Genomic DNA, 21,742 nt, shown 5'->3' with positions numbered 1-21,742 from the left:
TTTTATGTATGTCATATTAATTCTTTAAAATGCGGGCGAAGCCGCGGGCACCACTAGTAGATATATATATCTAGGTGCATTTATCGACTGTACAGTAGGTAATTCTTGAATTTATTTTACACAAGCAAGTATGAAAACTAATTCGACCTTGTCGGTCTAACCTGTAGCAATAACAGTAAACAGCGGTAGGCTAAAATATGTATGAAGACTGACAATTGACGTAGAACAAACATTTGCGTTTATATAACATTTGCGTGTTTGTATAAAATCTAAACTAAAACTAAAAAAGGACAATTTTACTCGATTATTTTTCTACTACCTTATTAGTTATTTGTATAGTATTTATACTATTATGACTTTCATTCTTAAACTGGCATCTTAGATACGAATTCTTATCTTAAATGCGAATGAAAATTTTAGACTTGACAAAATTATCTCATGGTCACAGTCAACTTTATATAATTGCAAATACCTATAGCTATATGGAAACGGTGTAAGAAAAGAAAAAAAGTCACTTCTTCCCGCAATAAAGGTCTAGATTTACCTAAAAACGAGTAGATCGCGACGATCGATATTGGCTTGCGACAAAATGAGCTAATGAGAAATAAAATTCCCAAACGTCGTCTGACTACGTCGATTTAACACACCCAAAATTCCCACTTACTCACGATAAGAACTCACGGAGCGTTTTCCCGCCTTCGTTTCGTCGCGAAACCGCAACAGTTGTAAAAATGTACATGTATGTATCTATACTAATACTATAAAGAAGAAAACTTTGTTTGTTTGTTTGATTGTAATGAATAGGTTCAAATCAAAAACTACTGGACCGATTTTAAAAATTCTTTCACCATTCGAAAGCTACATTATCCACGAGTAACATAGGCTATATTTTATATGAAATATATTTGATAAATAGATTTTGAGGAGGTACAAAGTTTGCCGGGTCAACTAGTCTATACTTAATATTGTAAAGAGGAAAACTTTGTTTGTTTGTTTGATTGTAATTAATAGGCTCAAAAACTACTGGACCGATTTTAAAAATTCTTTCACCATTCGAAAGCTACATTATCCACGAGTAACATAGCCTATATTTTATATGAAATATATTTGATAATAAATAGATTTTGAAGCGGTACAAAGTTTGCCGGGTCAGCTAGTGGTAAATAAAAGGCAGGTTCATATTTCGCGACGCCTTGTTCCCGCTACAGGCGTGGTAGTATGGGTTTCAATATAACCTTTGACAGCTGAAACCGATCTTTGTCGTCCGATTTGCGATCGTGTAAGGGAGACATATAAGAGAGACATACTTCTCCGAGACATTCGAACTTAGTCCTCAGGGGTAGCGGCGCATCTGTGGTCGATCTTACGTAGGAATCTAATCTCATTTGGGGTTGATTACGGATGTCCATGGGCGGCAGTAGGCACTTACCATTAAGAGGAATACATACTTGTATGCTACTGCTATATTATAAAAAAAGTGAGCCGTCACGGGACGCCTGGCAGATGTGAAACATCGACATTATTTTGTAAAAGTAATATGCAGAAAAGAACATATTGTGATAGGAACTAAATATGTCATAATGATAAAATAAAATATTACGATTTTTTTCCAGATAACGATGACTATTTATTGAATTCGATTGCGCATGGCGACGCGTCGCCACACCGTACACACTGCTGCATATAGACTGTATATATATACCATCGTATAGCGTGGCGACGCTATACAATGGTATATATACGCCACGGCATGCGTCGCCACGCCAGAAATCGGTTTTACGTGCGGCTATAGATGTTTCACATCAAAAAGAACTTACAGTGGCGCGACGGTGTGAATCGCTCAGTATTTCATGAACGTTAGCCTTCTGTTTGGTGATGTTCGCCCAGTACTCGTTGAAATACTCCACGTTACCAATGAACGAGCTGTTGTAGAAATTGTGATCATCCTGCAAAATAAATTTACATTTATTTACATCCTCAATAATTCGCCAAGTACGAGTCGAACTCGCATATGGAGGTTTCGGTACCTATCACCAAATGTTCATTATTTTTTACTTGTTATTATTCATTTTATTATTTTCAACCATACTTAGTTATATGAAACAACAGTAGTTGGCGTTGGGGCGATGATGAATGTTATGTAAACAAAGTATAATAAAATTAATATAACTATATTAAAATATGATTTATTGTTTTTATATGTATTTGTTGTTTTTTATGTGTATGTATTTATATGTAAACGGATTGTAACAATTTGAACTGTCAAGTATTTATCTATCACGGTCTCGGAGATAGAGCACTGTAACAGACGGGCAGACAGCAAAGTCTTAGTAATAGGGTTCCGTTTTGACCCTCTGGGTACGGAACCCTAAAATTAGTGATAGATTCATAAAATAAATGTAAGAGTAATGTAACATTTAGAAATTATTTAATCATTGCAAAACTGTGAAGGAAAATACCGCAAGGAAACCCATCTGCCAATCTGCAGTAAGCCCGAGTCATACTAAAGAAACCATACTAGTCTGTGATTGACTGTGGCACATTGAATGATTTCAATTTCCAGAACAGTGAGATTAATTACATGGCTATCTATGGCTATCTGTTGGCTATTCATCTATCAGTTGTTTCCAAGATTAATCAGCATAGACAAAGAAAAGATTGATAAAAGTGTCGTTATTTTTAGGGTTCCGTACTCAGTTGGTAAAAGCCTATTACTAAGCTTCTGCTGTATACACAGGGTTTATCTCTAGAACCGTAATAGACATTTTTTTTGCAGATTATGTACTATGGTGGCTGGTATAACAACAAATTGGTAAAAAAATAAAAAAGCTTGAAAGTAAATGGGGGTCGCCATACAAGAAACCGCTATTTTTCGGAGCCTTTAACTTTATCTTTTGAATTGTAATAGGCGGACAAACAAAATTTTCAATGCATCCAATTTCAATCAATTTCATTTCAATTTCTATTTTTGCTATGATAGCAAATAATAAAAAAAACATTGGTGATACGGAACCCTTAGTGCGAGTTCGATTCGCACTTGGCCAACTATTTGGGTCATAAACCTTTAAAACATTGTACGCATTACATAACATACTTACATAGGTCAAATTGGTTAAATTTTGTTCCGCCTTAATAGTTTCAGGAGTTTCCCTGAACACGTCGCTTATGTCTGCAACAAATAACCGCAATGGCATTGTTCATTGTTCACTTAAATGTTAATTAAATATTTGATAAAATATAATCTTGATAATGTTTTAGGAAAGAAACGCACGTGGACGCGTCGCCGCGGACCTCAAACTAGCGAATTCAAACTTATTCAAACGTAAATTTCACCCATACCTAATATGTCTTATTTACTTATGAAAGCGCGACTTTTTGCTGCATCCAAGTCAGTCGCATATATCGGCCTATCCACACAATAGGACAATATTTAGGTACTCGGCGAGTACAGCGTATTTTAGGATCGAATCAAAGTACAGTAACGCCTCGACTTCGCTAACCTGACTTTTCAAATCTCATGGATTTGTCATTTATTCGGGGGTCACAGAACTCTCGATTATCGATTATAGACTAACTGTCCACACACTATTGCTCATTTAACATAGATACATGTTTGGACTAGTCATGCGAAATCAAACCATTCCATGTTGTTCATATGCGAAAATACCCCGACTTACGCGAATTCGACGTACGCGGTTATCATTCAGTCCTACCAATCGCATAAGTTCGTGGTATTACTGTATTACGCGTCTGTATGAGCGCGCAGTATTTACATACTCTCGAATAATCCGGCGAATGTACACAATGTTGCAATGCTCATAGCATTAAGTTCGCCTTTACACCATATTATCTATTTATTCATATTACAGCAGTGTTATGCGCTGCTGTGTTCCGTATTGAAGGGTGTGGTAAGGGAGACAGACTTTTCTGAGGCGTCCCAGCTTAGTCCTCAGGGGTAGCGGCGCATCTGTGGCCGACCTCAGGTAGGAATATGTAATCCTATCTGGGGTTGATTACAGATGTCCATGGGCGGCAGTAGCCACTTACCATCAGGTGGGCTGCATGCTCGTCTGTTAGGTATATGAAGAATAAATAAATAAATAAATGTTGCATAGGACTACATAGTACTCACTGTCAATATCAGGTAGGATGGGATCGCTGACTTTGGGCAGGTTCCCGCGCTGGCGTTGCCCCGTGCCGTCGTACGCGAGCAGCGGCGTGGACGTCACCGTCGCCGCCGGGAGCGCAGCCGCTGAAAACACACCTCTGTCAAGTACCTGCACTCCATATACACTTACATTTCGATATGAACCAAATATCCAAGCATACCGTGCTTTACAATTGCCATAGCTTTGCAATTGATATAAATTAAAAAAAAGACATTTTTTTTTAAGATTTGCAAAGTTGAAATCTCATATTATGCCTTTAAAACTTAAAATACCACATTCAGAAAAATGAAATTAAAAGAAAATACGTTTTGGTCACTTATTAAATTATGTACCAAAAGACGGAATTCTTTTCAACACTGATAATATAATTCACAATAAATATACTGATAATATAGTTCGCAAAAAAATATGTCTGATCAAATTTAAGTTCGCATAAAAAGCTACAAAAGAAAATATTCGCAATCGGGGTTTCCTGTGACAACCGAACTAGCTCGCGAAGCTATATAATATTATATTGCATATGTTAAGTCCACAACCAGTTTGACTACGTCTATAATAAATGTATTAGTATATAAAAACTTTGCGAAGACGCCGTTACTGTATCGACATAGCATTCTGTTTCACCTATAAAGAAATCTTATGCTATTTCGTTTTATTTTACCACATGATTTGGCCGATCGATGAGGTTATGTTACATATTTATTACATATATCATGTTGCTTTACTAAAATGGAGTCCCAATATGTCATCCTTATGCAGTAATTCAATGACGTAGTCAAAGTGACCGTGTCCGTTCTAGTTACATGGTTAAGTCCGTAGCGGAAACTACCACTTTGCACAGGTAAACCCCATATTCTTTGAATTAATAATGTATATATTTTCTCTGGAAATAATAATATTGGAGTTTATTGAATTACTCAACAAGTTCCACTACCGTTGTTATTAAATATTAGTGCGCTTCAGTCTCGATTGTAATTGGAATCGCAGTGCTTTGACAATTACTATGCGCCAGGCCTTTGTGCTGGTAATACAATACCATGTTAATTTATGTAAGATGTGACATCGGTATCAAACGTATAGATTGTGTGACGTACACAGATCGAACCATTAATTGTTGAAACACTAGCTCCTTCCTTTGTAGTACATCACTGATTGGTTGGTGATATGCTGGAGATGTTATTGTCCCATTATAGTTTCGAGCGTTTTATATTACAAAATAATCATATGACGATTTTTGAAAGGACTGATATAGAAATTCTTAAAGCAATTTTATGTTATCGAGTGCCTTAATTTAGGTACATTTAATATTGAAGCTCGCCAGCATTAATCAAATAAAAATTAATATAGACAGAGTACGAAATTCGACTCTTGAATCTGAAGATCCAGAGCTAGAATCTCCAGCCGTTCTGGCTTTTTTAAGATATGTAATAGAATGAAGATAACATTTACTTCAAGTATGAAGAAAAATATAACGAAGGAGACTATGTAGATATATGCACATATTTCTAAAAAAAGACCACATAATATACCAATAGGTACATTCATGAGAGGTCCACCCCTATCATAAATAATCATGTGGAGTTATAAACATAAAGTTAAAGCACTCGAAAAAGTCATTAAGATATTACTTGTCCGATTTACAACACTTATTGCGAGCCGATTATAATTAATGAATCTACCAACAAATAAATCCTATAATCTACGAGTGCTTGGAACGCATTAATTAAATTTCGAATTAAGTTTCCATTTCGCAATGATAAATAATCATATTTCTGAAAAATGTACACTTTTAACTTATGTTAATTAATTCGGAATATCGCTTAAAGTTCAACAATATCACAACAAGTAGGATATGGTTACGGTTAGCGAAGCAAATATTATCTCCTAATACAATTTAGATACGAAGGGATCCTATCTGGAAAGGCCTGCCCCCGTAGCTATACAGTGTATAGATAGTGCAGTGGAAACGAGAAACCCAAGCTCAGTGGTATGCAAAGATTACACGCGCAGCCCCAACATGATACGCCAGCGATTGTTTTCCCATGTGACATACGACTACACCATATGACACTGCCTTGAGCTATCTTTGTAAGCGTTTAATGTCAACTTGAATAGTATAATGGGAAACCGTAAGATCCAACTGAAATAACGGACTTTGACGTATTTCTGCCCGAGCAACTATAATACCTAAGCGTTGAACTGTCATATCCAAGTTTGAAGGGCCTGGTAGGAAGATAAATATGCATAATATATATTTATCCGAGGCGTCTCACTTAGTCCTAACAGGTAGCAACGTTTCTGTGGCTGTCCCCTCCGAGAGGACCATAGTCTTATCTGAGGATACAAATGTCTATGGGCAGCAATGCCCAATTACCAGGTACCATTTGGACTGCATGTTCATTTGCTACTTCGTTTATATAAATTACAGTCACCATCATAACATCACAAAATCGATCCACTTCCTTTGAAACAACCGCATAGCATACATTATAAACTTTCGCAAAACAAAAGTAATTATCTTGATAAAACATTCAATGGTCGAAGCTCAGTCCTTCGAGGTATTGATAAATTAATTGTTCATAATTTCTTTATACACTGTATTAGGGTGAGACAGACCGTCATGTTAGCCAAATATCATACCAAACGCAAGATTATTAAATTTGTTTAAAAATGTTTGACTTTAAATTAGGAACAGGAATTGGATTGATAAATAACCGATATATATATAAATATATATATATATATATATATATATATATATATATATATATATATATATATATATAAATATATATATATATATATATAGTGTAATTTACAGTTCCCATTTTTAAATAATGAACATAAAAACTACATTCCATTACTTAACCGAAGTAACTACGAAAACAAGTTTATGTTTTATCGATATTACCTACTATTGATACATAAAAAAAAATATTTTAAATAAAATATATCATTATTGTGCCATTAAGTTTAAACTTTAAACATAAACTAATATAATGAACAGAGTATAATTAGTATGATTTTCGGTATGTCTGATAGAAGTAAATCTTAGAAAATGTCCTAGTGTTTAGAACTTATCATGCAAATATAAAAGATTAGATAGAAGAAGCAGATGTTTTCCGTTGCGACTGCTTAAAAATTGAAAAACGTTTTCTCGCGGTCATATTCGCGTAAGTACGTTGTTGTAATCATAGATTAGTAAAGATTATTCACTCCTAACAAGAAAATGTACCCAGTTTTGAGAATTGAACTATTTCATTCATTATTGCGTAAAAAAGTTTTGCCACGTCTCCGTGCTAAAATGTCTCTAAAATATTTGAAATAATTATTTATTTATTACGTAAATTGCGCAGTATTAGTTATTTATACGAAAATTTTCTCTAAAAATGTTTTTATTTGTCAAGAATTCAAAATAAGAACTTACTAAAATAAGCTATTTGTGGCTTCATTCAATTTCAAGGCGGCGAAGTATCTTTACTAATCTATGGTTGTAATATATAACAACGTAGAAGACTCGGTGCTGCGTCACTACCGTAGCGGTATCACGTGTTACTAATGTAAACTAGGTAGATATTATTGACACATAAGTGTTGGAGCATTCGCTAATTATTGTATCTCACATTCTCATAGAGATATCATTCTGCGTGACTATCAGTTTGCATTTGAAAGTGTTTATTTATTATTGCTATATTTACACATCACTGTAGTATATTTGTGTTGTTAGAAAAACTAGCAATTCAGATTTATTTCTTTAAAACGATCATCCTATTTCAATTAATCAACTGTTCGTACTCTGTTGTGCGGTATATGGGAAGTATGTGGAAATGCGAGACATTACATCCATCTACAGAAATAACATTAAATTGACCAAACCTACCGCCTGTTTCAAAGTAATCGTATTTGTAATTTGTATGTTTTTGTTGGACTGTGGACTTGATTCTCATGGCAAAAATACTTTTCAGGGATTGATAATACGGGCTGATAGTAATATTTATGAATCCCAAATACAAACAGACCATGTAACTAAACGCGGCGAAAAGTGAGGATTTATAAAATAACCTGGAACTGGTTTTAAACACGTACGAGGGTACGTTTTTAAGTTCGCGGAATGAGGGACAAGGAGCGAAAATAAAATGTCAAAATTATTTTTCTTTTTCTACATATTCTCCTGCAAGACGAATGCATTTTTCAGATCTTTGTATTAACTTATTTAAACCCTCATAAAAAAATGTTTTGTCCTTGTCGGAAAAATACGAGGAAATTGCGTCCTTTACTTCTTCGTCTGTAGAAAATTTCTTTCCACGAAGCTCTTTTTTCATTTTTGGAAAGAGATAATAATCGCTGGGAGCCAGGTCTGGACTATAGGGTGGGTGATTTAAAATATCAAAGCCCACCTTATGCAGGGCAGCCAGTGCAATACGGCTCTTGTGTACGGGCGCATTGTCGTGCAACAGCAGGACACCTCTGGATAATTTTCCTCGTCTTTTTTCTTTAATGGCTTCTTTTAACCGCTCCAAGATTGTTGCGTAATATTCTCCGGTTATAGAGACACCTTTATCTTTGTAATCTATTAACAAAATTCCTTCTGCATCCCAAAAGACTGTCGCCATGAGTTTGCCGGCCGATTGTTACACCTTAAACTTTTTAGGAGGTGCTGTACCCTTTTTATGCCACTGCATGGAGTCTTGTTTAGACTCAGGTTCATAATGGTGAACCCAAGTTTCATCTCCAGTAACAATTTGATTCAGTACAATATCCTTATCTTCTCCACAGAGGTTCAAAAACGCACGGGAACATTCAACGCGCTGTTGTTTCTGAGGCGGCGTGAGCATTCTCGGCACCCACCGCGCGCTGACCTTAGTCATGCCAAGATGGTCATGCAGAATTTTAAAAATGGTTGTATCCGATACTCCAACCATTTCTGCAAGCTGTTTCTTCTTTAGCCGAGCATCTTCCAGTACTAATTTTTCGACTTCCGCTATCGTTTCCGGAATGGTCACCTCAACAGACCGTCCTGGTCGTGGGTCGTCTTCAAGTGAATCCCTGCCTTGCTTAAAAAGGTTGTTCCACTTGTAAACCATCGTTTTTCCAGGGCAAGAGTCCCCGTAAACCGATGAAATCTCTTCCATTATGATTTGCACAGACTTTCCTTGCTTGGTAAGGAACTTTATAACGGCGCGATGCTCGATTTTCTCCATACTTCCAATTTTCTTCCGGATTGAGTTGTTTAATTGTCGATAGTTTTAAAACTAATAATGCAATTGTGATAAAACTTTATATTTATACTATTTATGAGTCACTTAACACGTACCGCCCTTAACGAGCCCGCTATCCCCCCTCCAACCCTGCCATTCCGCGGACTTAAAAACGCACCCTCGTAAGTGTTTGTATCATTGACGTAGTAAAATTATTCGCAGTTTTTCTTATTTCCCGGAGTTACAAGTATGCGATTATAATCGGTCTGTATCATTAATAAAGGATTTCATTTGCATAAGATACAGGTATTTAAGTTCTATCTATAGCACGAATAAATAATCGTTTGTAAACAAAGAAAGAATTGTGAATGATACTTGCGATCCGCGACTTGCACACAAGATTCCGATAGATGCGAGCTACGGACTAAATAACTCATTATAGTCACGCATATACTTCTGACAAGGCGCTACCTACTACCTAGTTAACATCACATACATCATATATCGTTATAAATAAACTTGTTGTTTTAACATACACTTTGATTACACCGGACCAGTGTTTACCAATTGGTACATTAATAGAGGAAAATTCGTCTAGATTCTAACAAATCGATCACACTGCCAAACGAATATGAGTAGAATGTTTATATTATTCGATGTACTTGTATTAATCAGTCAAGGACACAAACCTGTATTGTATTTACCTACTCAATGTTATATGCTGTTAAATTTACCAATGCGCTATCACATGGGGCTCTTCAAAAAGGGTGCAAAAAGAGCTATCCTTCAAAGCCGGCGAGGCATTGGAGATTCCTCTGATGTTGCAAATATCCACAGGCGACGTTGACTACTTTCCATCAGGTAGCAGTCTGCTTTATCTTTAGGCTCAAATATAAAAAAATGCAGCCTTCGGTCAAGCTTAGTCTAAAGGTTGCATGTTGCGGGATGTGAATTTGATAATCGTGTATGTCAATAGTGGCATATAATAAAATAAAAACAAAAATAGATTAAATTGACCGAATTTGTCAGACACGGTTTGTCGCAATCCTGAAGGTCAAGTGGACAACAAACTCCTACATGTCAAACGCTCATGTATAGACGACCCAACCCAAAAGCTCATAACCGTATGTTTCCAATTATGCCGAAAAGTTCGGACGAAACCTAAATTTCGGCCAAAACCTCTTTTTTCACCAAAACTTTCTTGATGCAGACATCATAAAATTATTATTCATGAATCACTATCATTTTTTAATATGACACACGGATACTATTTTCCTTGTCATGTCTGCACTGTGACTGAACGTAAATCAGCAGTATGATGAATATATTGGTTTAAAAGGTGTTAAAAGGTTATCATTAAAGAGTATTGTTTATGACAATAACGTTAAAACAATATTTTAAAATAGATACATAGTTATCGTTCACCTACCAATGCACTTCAAGAACGTCCGAACTAAACGCGCTACAATGGCGGAGCCGTTGTCAATTTTGTCGATGAGTAACGAACCACATTGCATATTATAATATCGTTTCGTAAAATAATGTTTACTAAGTAATTCTAAACATAAGACTTAGATAATAAAACTATTACGTTACTCCAAATTAAGTTTATCATAATAATAGTATAATTAGAAAAAAAAATGGTCATTAAATCATATTGCGTGACCAAGAAACCAGCAGTGACTGCCTAGTGGTTAAGAAACTCGGCCTCTCGATCGAGGGGTCCTAGGTTCAAATCCCAGGCACGCACCTCTAATTGTTCAGTTATGTGCGTATTAGAAATTAATTATCACTTGCTAAAACGGTGAAGGAAAAACATCGTGAGGAAACCTGCATACCTGAGAGATTATATCCTTCTCATTATGTGAGGAGACCCTTGCCCGACAGTGGGACAGTAATGGGTTGATGATGATAATGAAGAAACCTGCGGTTGCATTGCCAGGTAACCAAATATTTTGACATTGTAATAATAATAATAATAATGTAGTTTTGATATTTTCTTCGAACATAATATTTTAATCTAAATCAATGGTTAAAATATAAATAATTGAAGACACGCCGATATATCATTGTGTTTCTATCATTGAGAATTCATTGAAATTATCAGAAAAGTTGGTAGGTTATCAGAACGAATGAAGATCAGAACAATGACCAGTAAATGTCGTTGCTTTCTATTTATTCATAAATATAGTAACATTTTTGAATTGAATTGAATAATGTTTTCGATACGGTAGATTCTACACAGAAAAATCTGTACAGAACAAGGAAACTACCAACATTAGTTTGTTGAATGACCTTCATTTATAATTGTTTGTGCAAAGATGCTACAAAAAACAACCGCCAGGGCAGCTATTAGATGCGTAAACCAGTTTCCACGCGGCTAAATATTTCATGAATATCTACAATTCTACATATGAATGCGATACATCTGAATCAATGGCTATTGCAGCTATCATCCACATTTTATAACCGGCATGTAGTCAATTGGAGCATTAAACTAAATAAAAAACTGCGCTCGTGCTTTACTTCCAATTTTCGCATGAACCGGGATATATTTTGGGTAGATTATTTGAGCAGTTATTTTTGGGGTAAAAAGTATGTCACGCCAGAGCGTGAACAGATTACGTCCCTATCTCTGTATGCCCTTTGTTGTACGTCCCGCAAAATCATATCAGTCGTTACTAAGATTACACCACGCCTACGTTATGACTTCAGACTGGATTTATTTGACTAAGATTACACCATACCTATATTACGATTTCATTTATTTAATATTCGAGACATTTCTACTTTATTATTTGTACAGGTGTAAATTTGAATTATGTGTAATGTGTGTACTGTACAACTTAAACTATCCTTGAAGTTTCAATTGGAACACAGCCATAGGATAGGATCGTTGGTGCATTGTGGCAGAAATAGGTGTGACGGTGCCAGCCTCTGCAGTAAAAGCTCTACACTGTCATTCATGCACTCTCGATCATACTATATTAAAATGTTGTGCTACAAACGTATTTAGTAGAAATTGATAAGTTTTTACGAAAAAGGTAGAGATTGTAATAAAACATGAGTATAGTTCGCGCCAAACTGCTAGCCCGCTCAGAAGTTGCGAGCAGGTGTAGTCATACAATTTGCTATGGCGACGCGATTCATTTCTATATTCAGAGCGGACTAGCAGTTTTACGTGGACTATACTATACAAAATAATACACAGAGTAAATTGAATTGCTTGGTAGCCTATAATAAATTAAAATTAATTGACATAAAGTTATAGTCACTTAAACCTAGTAATGGGACTGACAAGTCACTTGATTTAAAATAGTCAGTCTCACATAATTATCGAAACTCTTAACTTATCTTTTAAGAATTCGACAAAAGAGATTATCAGAAATAACAACTGTATATCTGTTTCTAAAATCAACTATTTTAAATAAAATCAAAAATATTGTTATTCTGTTTGAATTGTTTGTAGTATTTTTTCTTAAACGTCGATAAAAGTAGATTATTTATTAGATGATTGAGTCGATATTAGATGATGACGTCGAGTTCGGTAGTGCAACATCAGTTGACCGCCTCGGGAGGACACATACCTAATGAGTAGTGTATTTTAACTCTAGGAAAATAGAGGAAATATGTAATTTCCGACTATTAGGATTAAAAGTCATGGGGCGGTTTTTACAGATTGACATTTTTACAGGATTACATGACTCGTATTCGTATATTAAGAATTTTATCATTTCACTGTTATAACCATAGATTAGTAAAAATTACTCACTCCTAACAAGAAAATGTAACTAGTTTTGACAATTAAAATTGCCACTGTCATCTATTTTCGTGTTTGAAAAATATTACGATATTTTTCAGCACTTTTTATTCGATTTTGTGTTTTTGCACCAGTTACCTGCGCATGTCGGCATTGTTCCGCGTAAATTATACCATGACAGTCATTAAATGGCTGACAGAATTGTCAGCCGTTTAAGCCATTTAATGGCTTCCTTCAATTACAAGGCGGTGAGATATCTATACTTATCTATGGTTATAACATCCAAGAAATAAAATAACGTTCGGCCCCTTTTCAATTGCATGCAATTCGAAAACCATCGCAAATTTTGCTGATAACGTAGTGTAGTGTAAATACCGCACTTTTGCAATTGCAAACTGAAAATTGATCCAATACTTATGTAAATTGTTTTACTTTCGATAATATATTTAACATTCGATATTTATTATCTATGTATGCTGTGCATGTGAATAATCACTTGACTAAAGTTATGTTGAAGGTGAGTGTGGACTGTTATTGGTACTTACTGTCATTGGTCTTAGTAGAATTGGTTGCATTGACTGTAGCAGTAACATTGGTTGTGGGAGCAGGTGTCGGTGCAGGCATGGCCGGTGGTGGGGCGGCAGTTGGCTGCATTTCGCGCCGGTGGCGTACCACGCTCGCGAATTCTGGTTTCAGGGCGGCATATTGGAACGAGCCTCCATGCATTGCATACGCCGTGTTATCTGAAAAAATGACTCTGTTGTAATTGTGCACATTGTGTATATTACGAGCATTCCCGAAAATATGAAGAGATTTGACGTTCGATGTAAATATTGAAAAATCGTGCACGCTATCGGGGACGGGCGTAAACTTCTCATAACTTAATTCACTGGTTGCATGAATCGGATCTTCGATGAATCAGCCCTCCACATTATTGAATTCTGTTATCCAATCCAATGCAATCTGAGAAGTATTCATACCTAAACTGCACGGAATCTTCTGCGCTTCATTTAATTTTAAACAGAACGCTGCAAAAGGCTCAATTTACTCCGAGCGCGCTTGTGTTAAGTTGAATTTATGAGAATTTGTGAGAAGCGAAACTTATCTCCGTCTCGAGAATATTGAAGTTGCCACTATTGCAACGCTTAAAGTTCCTCTTTGATGTAATGCGATCGTTTTCGTATACCAAATTTAAAATTAAAATGGGAGTTAGGTAAGCAGTAGCCGATATAATAGTTCCAATCATGGGCGAACATTTAAGGTGTTTCAAGATCTCACACCTTAGTATAGGCGAGAAAAAATCTTGAGAAGAAATTGACCCTTTTTTCATCGAGAAATTTCAGACTAGTTATTCTGGACGACCTTTTTTTGTTAATCTATTCGTCTACGTAACCTGACCTACCTGACGTAAGGAACTGCAAATTCAACTTCCGTAACTGTAAATGGAGTGTTACAATTTCCATTTGAAATTGGTAGATAAATATGTACATTAAATAAATTACAAAAGAGTTGACAAATTATTCAAGTGTAATAATAAAATTTTGACTTTTGTAAGACCTTATTGCATGCAACTTGACGATGTACCTTATTAGGGCTCGAACACAAAACTGCGATGCGACGCGATGCGAATTCGCAACGCAGAAAATTGCGATGCGAATTGCTGCGATGCGATATCGTGCGGCGTAGCGTCTCTCAGGGTGACCAACAACAACAACCACTGTGCGATGCGAATCAATTCGCAAGTTCTTGCGATGCGTCGAGGGAGCTCGCAGATTTTTGCGATGCGACGTCGCATCGCAGTTTTGTGTACGAACCCTTAGTGACAATAAATGTGCAGAGTCTAATAACGAAAATAATACCAGCTGCGGCAACCGCGCCATGACGATCAAAAAAATAATGTATTTTAAGGATACATTTGGTATATGTCATCAATATTATATAATATGTTGGGGAAGATTCCATTGCACTGTTTAAACTTGCGGCTCGGGCGGCTAGTATTAATAAAGAGAGTTCGTTGTAACGAACAAAGCAGTTGTCAAGGAATTAGTTAATGTGTAAGGAGCGACGCCTATCATTATGACATGTGGGCGTCAAGAGGGGAACTAAAAGATAATGTTCATGTTTTAAATAAAGGATAGACACAGGAACTGGTAAACTAATGGTGGGTGTCATAATTGTGTAATTGAACTGTATTATCCTCCACTGTGACTGTTACATTTAATTGTATATGCAGGAAGAAACAATTTTGTGAACTTGTAATAGAACTTGTTTAACATTGAAAAAGGGTAGAGAAATGTTTTGTACAACAACTTCTCTGTAAATTATAGTTTATTTAAAGTTGTTTAAAGTTAGATGTTCTATAGTTTGTTTAAAGGTAGAGGTGTATCTCTTATGAGGTAAATTATCATAATATGGGTAATTATTAAAAACAATAATACAATTTACATATATATCTAATATTGTCTGTCAACAGAGTATTTGCCTCCAATAAACTCAAAGTTGCCCATAGATCAATAAAATAAATTTAGCTTTGAGACTTGTACATAGATACAGAATACTAAAATTGGAAAATACACTAAAATAGAAGGTACTATGTTCATATAACTTCAAGATATCAGTAGTGGACAAGCTGGTCGAATCTGACCAAGGGTAGAAACAAAAGGATTTTACAACTCCATGTGTGATGAACCTATGATATTGCCAAAAAGTGAAGATAATAACATGTTTAAAGGCCAATGTGCAATAAAATGATATGGGATAAAGACATAGGTGTCTTCAAGCTTCAAGAAAATAGAACAAGATTTACACTGATTCTTAATAATCAATTTATTATTCGTAATTTTAGCATATGAAAGACAGTAATTTCCAAGTTCTAAAATTTTGATGTTTGGTAGAAAATAACTTGGATAATATATTATTGGAAAAAATGGATTATTGAAAAGAATATTAATGCAATGTAGACTGTTAATAATAACTTCAAACTCATATGTGCTTGTGAATGACTGAACAAAACAACAACAAGCATATAATATTAATTTTCATAATATTTGTTAGTCATTTGACCATTCATTTTTCCTTTTGTGTAAATGCTTTGTACACAAATCAAAATGAAGGGATAATATATCAATATTGACTATTGTGTGTAATTGTAAAATGAACATATTACTCATATGTAACTTATGTTTCTATCTAAGTTTATTTTCTATCTTTATCATTATACGTCTTATTTATCATGGACGTCTTATCTTAATGAATGAACTGTGTGAGAAGTGAATGTACTTGGATACTTCAAGACTGTTTTTCGGACGTTTAAGAAAATGTGATATGACTGCCGAAATAAGTAATTTTTAGAGAAACAACCCTGCATCGCAAAGGGGTCACTTTGTGTATTACTTTTAACCTTTCCAGTGACAATATGGAATGATTAAAAAAAGGATTATATTTTGCATTTGTCGATGCAAACATGCAAATGCATTTGTTAATTTTATTTGTAGGGTCATAACTACAGGATGCATTTGGATAATGCCCCAAATGTATTATTCCCCATCCAAAAACTAAAGTCCTTTAAAGGTCTTATTTAAAATACCATAATTTTCATACATACTCTGCATTATTAACGAAATAAAAATATAAATTAAAATGTTTTTTTAGAAAGACAAAAATGGTTCCCAAAATTTCCCATTTGTCTATTTATTTTTGGCAACTTATTAATGTGTTTGAAAAAATTTTACATTGGTAAGTGTGTAAGCTTTTTACTTTTTTAGATATACTTCAATGGTCTTACAAATTCATACTGTGGTAAGATAAAAATATAAATGGTTCTTTTTAATAGTGGTTCGACAAAAATGGCCATTGCACATTATTAAATGCACTTACAACATTGACCAGATGCACTTAATCAATATATTGCAAATATAAATACAAATTTTGGTACTAAATATTATATTGACTGTGTAAATATTGCCCTTTTTTAGAACATATTTCAGTATTTTTACAGCCAATATCTTAGAATGAAATTTAGAAATAATGGTATTCAGTATCTCAAAAGAATCTGCTTACACATCGAAAAAAATTGTTTAAACTGCCAATAAACTGTTAATGCCAAAATAAACATGTAATATTATCTATAAATGCTCTATTTTGTTTTTTGATTTTGGTTTCAAAGTACATTTTCATTACTCTTCATATTGACTATACAAATTTGAGAATATGTTTCTTTTTTATCATAAGATTTACTGGATTATGTATTCGCCAAAGCTATATCGTTCACGAGTCAATCCAGTAGGTGAATCATATATATGCAGTATTGTATTACCTTTACCTGTAGACTGGCAAATAACATGGTGGTTGTATAGTATGATAAGGCAATTACAAGGTTTTTTTTAATATAATATAGTTGCATGAGGAACCATAGACATTTTTCATGAACTTAAATAAAGTTTTGTTCACATAATGTATATTTTTACCCATATCATTAATTATTTAAGATGAATGTTAATTTAAAATACACTTCAAGTTTATATAAATACTATTTTATTTTATAGCCTAGCCAACAAACATAATACATATGAATGGATAAGAATAACAAAAGTAGTCACATTTTTTAAGGTAAATTATATTAATATTATTCTTTATTGTTGATCAATTGATTACATTGGAAGTTTAGCTCAATAAATATACTAGAATATTTATTTCAATGAACATCCATTAATAATTTATATTTTATAATACAATCAACAGTAGTAAATTTGTAAATGAGGTCATTTTTCTCGTAGTAATCGAAACACATGTGTAAATACGAACGAAGAAACTTGTTTACAACTTAAAAGTAAAAGGGAACGCATCGTATTACTTTTCTTTTGTGTAGTATTAAACGTTGGCGTGAACAATCATGTAGGTGAGCATAAAGAAAATCAAGAAAGGATAGCCTTTACATCACGAATTTACGTCAGCGCTTCGAGAAGGCTGTAGAGGCGCAGGAAATAATGCGATTATTAAATAAACTTTGTACAGGACGCAAGCCAAAACTCACCTTTGAGGACGTCACACGAAGATAGTGCTATTAAAAATAGCACTATGATCAGTTTACTTTTTATCTCCACTTGCGTGGATTCCATTTTTACACGATGTGTTTAATAATTAGTATTTTTATATTAACGTTGTAGCTGACGTTATCCACGCTGGCGTGTGTGAACCGCACAGCAATTTTTTTATTTTTAGTCACTCGGCTGACGGCTGTACCCGTCTACAGATACAATGTTATTATAGCCAATCTACAATTCGCTGTTCGCTCAACTGAGATTGCCGACTTTATGATTAGTACTAGTAGTGTGGGCGTTGTGTAGCACAGACCGTTTTCTAAACGTTGTTATTGAGTAACAACGTCGACAACGACAAACGTTATTATACGCTAGTTTGACAACGACTCATTTTTTAAAGCTCTATAGTCTATATTCTTTCACAAGTCAGTTTTTATGTCATTACAACGTTGATTCATAACAAGAAGAATCACTGGGAAAAAAATAAGGAATGAAAATTATAATGTAGAATGTTAAAAATAATTGTAATTCTACCTAATAACGACACAGTAATATTGATCTTTGATGTGTAGCAAAAGTTTATTTCTGTTTGAACGAGCTGTCAAAACTTCTAGAACGATTATAATGAAACTTTTTGTATTGAAATAAAAAAAAGAATGACAATATTTAAATACTAGTTGAATTTTAAGTTACTATAACAACAGGAGTAGGAATTATGACAGTAAAATCTACTTATTTTTTAAAGTAATATAATTTTCATATAAATATTGATGTTTTAATTGAATTTTTTTCAAACATAATAGAAATAGTTATCAAAATATAAATTGCAATAAGTACATTTTAGATGCCGATTACGAAAAAAAAAGAAAAACATTGTTGTGAATTAAAATAACGTTACGTTATCTAAAAATCACATAACGGTACAACAGTATTTTTTATATTGTCAAAGAAAATTTCTAATTATGTCAGTCATGTCAGTACAGTTATGTCAGTGTAGCCAGTCTCGACATGTGTTTTTATTTATCCACCTGGTATGAAAGCAGGATTATTAATATTTAGCAGTTAAATATATTTTTATAATGCTAATAATGTAAAACTACCAATACATAAATATTACACCAAGATAATCACGACATTTTTATATGATATAGTCGTAAGTGTTGTAACATTGCGCGGGTGACAGTTGTCGATAGTGTCATATGTGTCATTGTCAGTTTTTAATATTCCACGACTTTTTTTTATGTTACGTCTTATGGCCTTGGCTTCTTGTCTTTCAGCCTAACCTACGACTTTATTGCAGATAATAGGGAATATGCACATTTTTATTTTATTATTTTAAACCACTTATTACATCGTTTTAACATAGTAAAAAATATAAACAATTTTATTAGTGTTTGAAATATTTTTTTAAAAATTATTTAAAGTATCAATAAAATTTGACACATTTGAACGCCGCCATTTTACGCGCTCTTTGAATGACGTCACGTAGCGTGATTTGTATTGATAATGATGATAACTGTATGCACATAAAGGTATTATTAAACGTTTTCAGGTTTCATCGCTATTTACATCATGGGAAATGCTAAATAACCACTTTATAAATATTTCCTAGAGTTATTGTGCAAAACCACTACTATAAATACATTATATAGTGTTTTTTCATTTGCAAAAGATGCGAAAATACGAAAAATGTGGTGCAAGATTATAGGAAACAGATAAAGTATCTCCAAAATCGCATTAACATTTGCATGTACTGTAACAAACAATAATTTTAGGTAAATAATTTTAAAATATTGCATTGATCATCTACTTCGTTAGGTACTTATCGACTTCTACATCAAAGGCTATCATTTGAAACACACAAAATACATTATAATCTATTATAATTTACAATATTATAAAGATAGGTGAAGATAGGTGATAGGCAGTAGCCACTTACCATCAGGTGGACTGTATGCTCGTCTGCTACTATATTATAAATATTAACAAAATAAGTGATGATCAATTAAATATTTCTGAATTAAATAATACCAGTTTATTCATTTTCTTACTCATAAAACCAGTTTATTCATTTTGCATATTTTAGGTAAATAGTCCGATTGTGCTTTGACAAAACTACTTTCAATCATTGTTCTTGATTATTCCTAATAATACTATGTAGAAAAATCGCACTAGGTAATAAATAACACTGTAGGAATATAGACAAAAATGATTTTTCTCTCAAACAGTTTGAATATTGACGCCGATAAACATCGTAACACGCTATGTGACGTCATTTTTCGATTCGACCAATGGGAATGCGTTTTGCAAATTTGAATTTCGCGCGCATAATTTACGATTTTTGATTAAAGTTTTAAACAATTTAATACGAAATAAAGAAGAAATAATGGTTTAGATGTAATTTCAGGACCGTAATGTACCCACGAAAAAAATAACAAGCAAATCTAAATCACATGCATATTCCCTATTGATAATATTTATAATGAATATTATTTAATATAATAGTTATTGGACTATATATAATATAATAGTCTATGAAAATGAATATATCATTAATCGATCTCCATATATCATCTTGTAAGTTATAATAAAGGTCTAAGCGGGTTATTATTACAATAGAGAATATGCACATTTTTATTTTATTATTTTAAACCACTTATCACATCGTTTTAACATAGTAAAAAATATTAACAATTTTATTAGTGTTTTGAAATGTTTTTTAAAAAAATATTTAGATTATCAATATAATTTGATACATTTGAACGCCGCCATTTTACGCGCTCTTTGAATGACGTCACGTAGCGTGATTTGTATTGATATTGATGATAACTGTATGCACATAAAGGTATTATTAAACGTTTTCAGGTTTCATCGCTATTTACATCATGGGAAGGGCTAAATAACCACTTTATAAATATTTCCTAGCGTTATAGTGCAAAACCACTACTATAATGTAATAAAAGAAAAAATAAGTGTTTTTTTCTTTTGCAAAAGCTGCGAAAATACGAAAAAAGTGGTGCAAGATTATAAGAAACAGATAAAAGTATCTCCAAAATCGCATTAACCTTTGCATTTACTGTAACAAACAAGAATTTTAGGTAAATAATTTTAAAATATTGCATTGATCATCTACTTCGTTAGGTACTTATCGACTTCTACATCAAACATTATCATTTGAAACACACACAATGCATTATAATCTATTATAATATTATAAAGATAGGTGATAGGTGGTTGTGGTTCGACTCCGGCGGCACCACCGCCACACCTATTTCTACCTAATAACAGTAGTGTTAGGTGCTGCTGTGTTCCGGTTTGAAGGGTGTGGTAAGGGAGACAGACTTTTCCGAGGCGCTCCAGCTTAGTCCTCAGGGGTAGCGGCGCATCTGTGGCCGACCTTAGGTGGGAATATCTAATCCTATCTGGGGTTGATTACAGATGTCCATGGGCGGCAGTAGCCACTTACCATCAGGTGGACTGTATGCTCGTCTGCTACTCCTATATTATAAAAAAAAAGAATATTAACAAAATAAGTTATGATCAGTAAAATATTTCTGAATTGACCTATGCATAAAA

The 21,742-nt window shown here is 33.8% G+C and overlaps 1 protein-coding gene across 1 annotated transcript in view; it reads right to left on the bottom strand.

Moving 5' to 3' along the window:
* Positions 1 to 18,634, bottom strand: part of l(1)G0289 (plexin domain containing lethal (1) G0289) — a 32,587-nt gene extending 13,953 nt beyond the window's left edge. Inside the window, exons 1-5 of the mRNA XM_073074794.1 lie at positions 18,160 to 18,634; positions 13,673 to 13,870; positions 4,133 to 4,252; positions 3,099 to 3,169; positions 1,818 to 1,946 (exon numbers count right to left, since the gene is read on the bottom strand). Of these exons, the coding sequence (XP_072930895.1) occupies positions 1,818 to 1,946; positions 3,099 to 3,169; positions 4,133 to 4,252; positions 13,673 to 13,870; positions 18,160 to 18,244 (603 nt within the window). The 5' untranslated portion in view covers positions 18,245 to 18,634. The remainder of the gene's footprint in view (positions 1 to 1,817; positions 1,947 to 3,098; positions 3,170 to 4,132; positions 4,253 to 13,672; positions 13,871 to 18,159) is intronic.
* Between the last annotated feature and the right edge of the window lie 3,108 nt (positions 18,635 to 21,742).

This window comes from Epargyreus clarus, unplaced genomic scaffold, assembly GCF_041222505.1.
Source record: "Epargyreus clarus isolate Ecla_fem2 unplaced genomic scaffold, WU_Ecla_fem_2.2 ptg000007l, whole genome shotgun sequence".
Taxonomy (NCBI): domain Eukaryota; kingdom Metazoa; phylum Arthropoda; class Insecta; order Lepidoptera; family Hesperiidae; genus Epargyreus; species Epargyreus clarus.
This window is presented reverse-complemented; position numbering and strand designations above follow the sequence as displayed.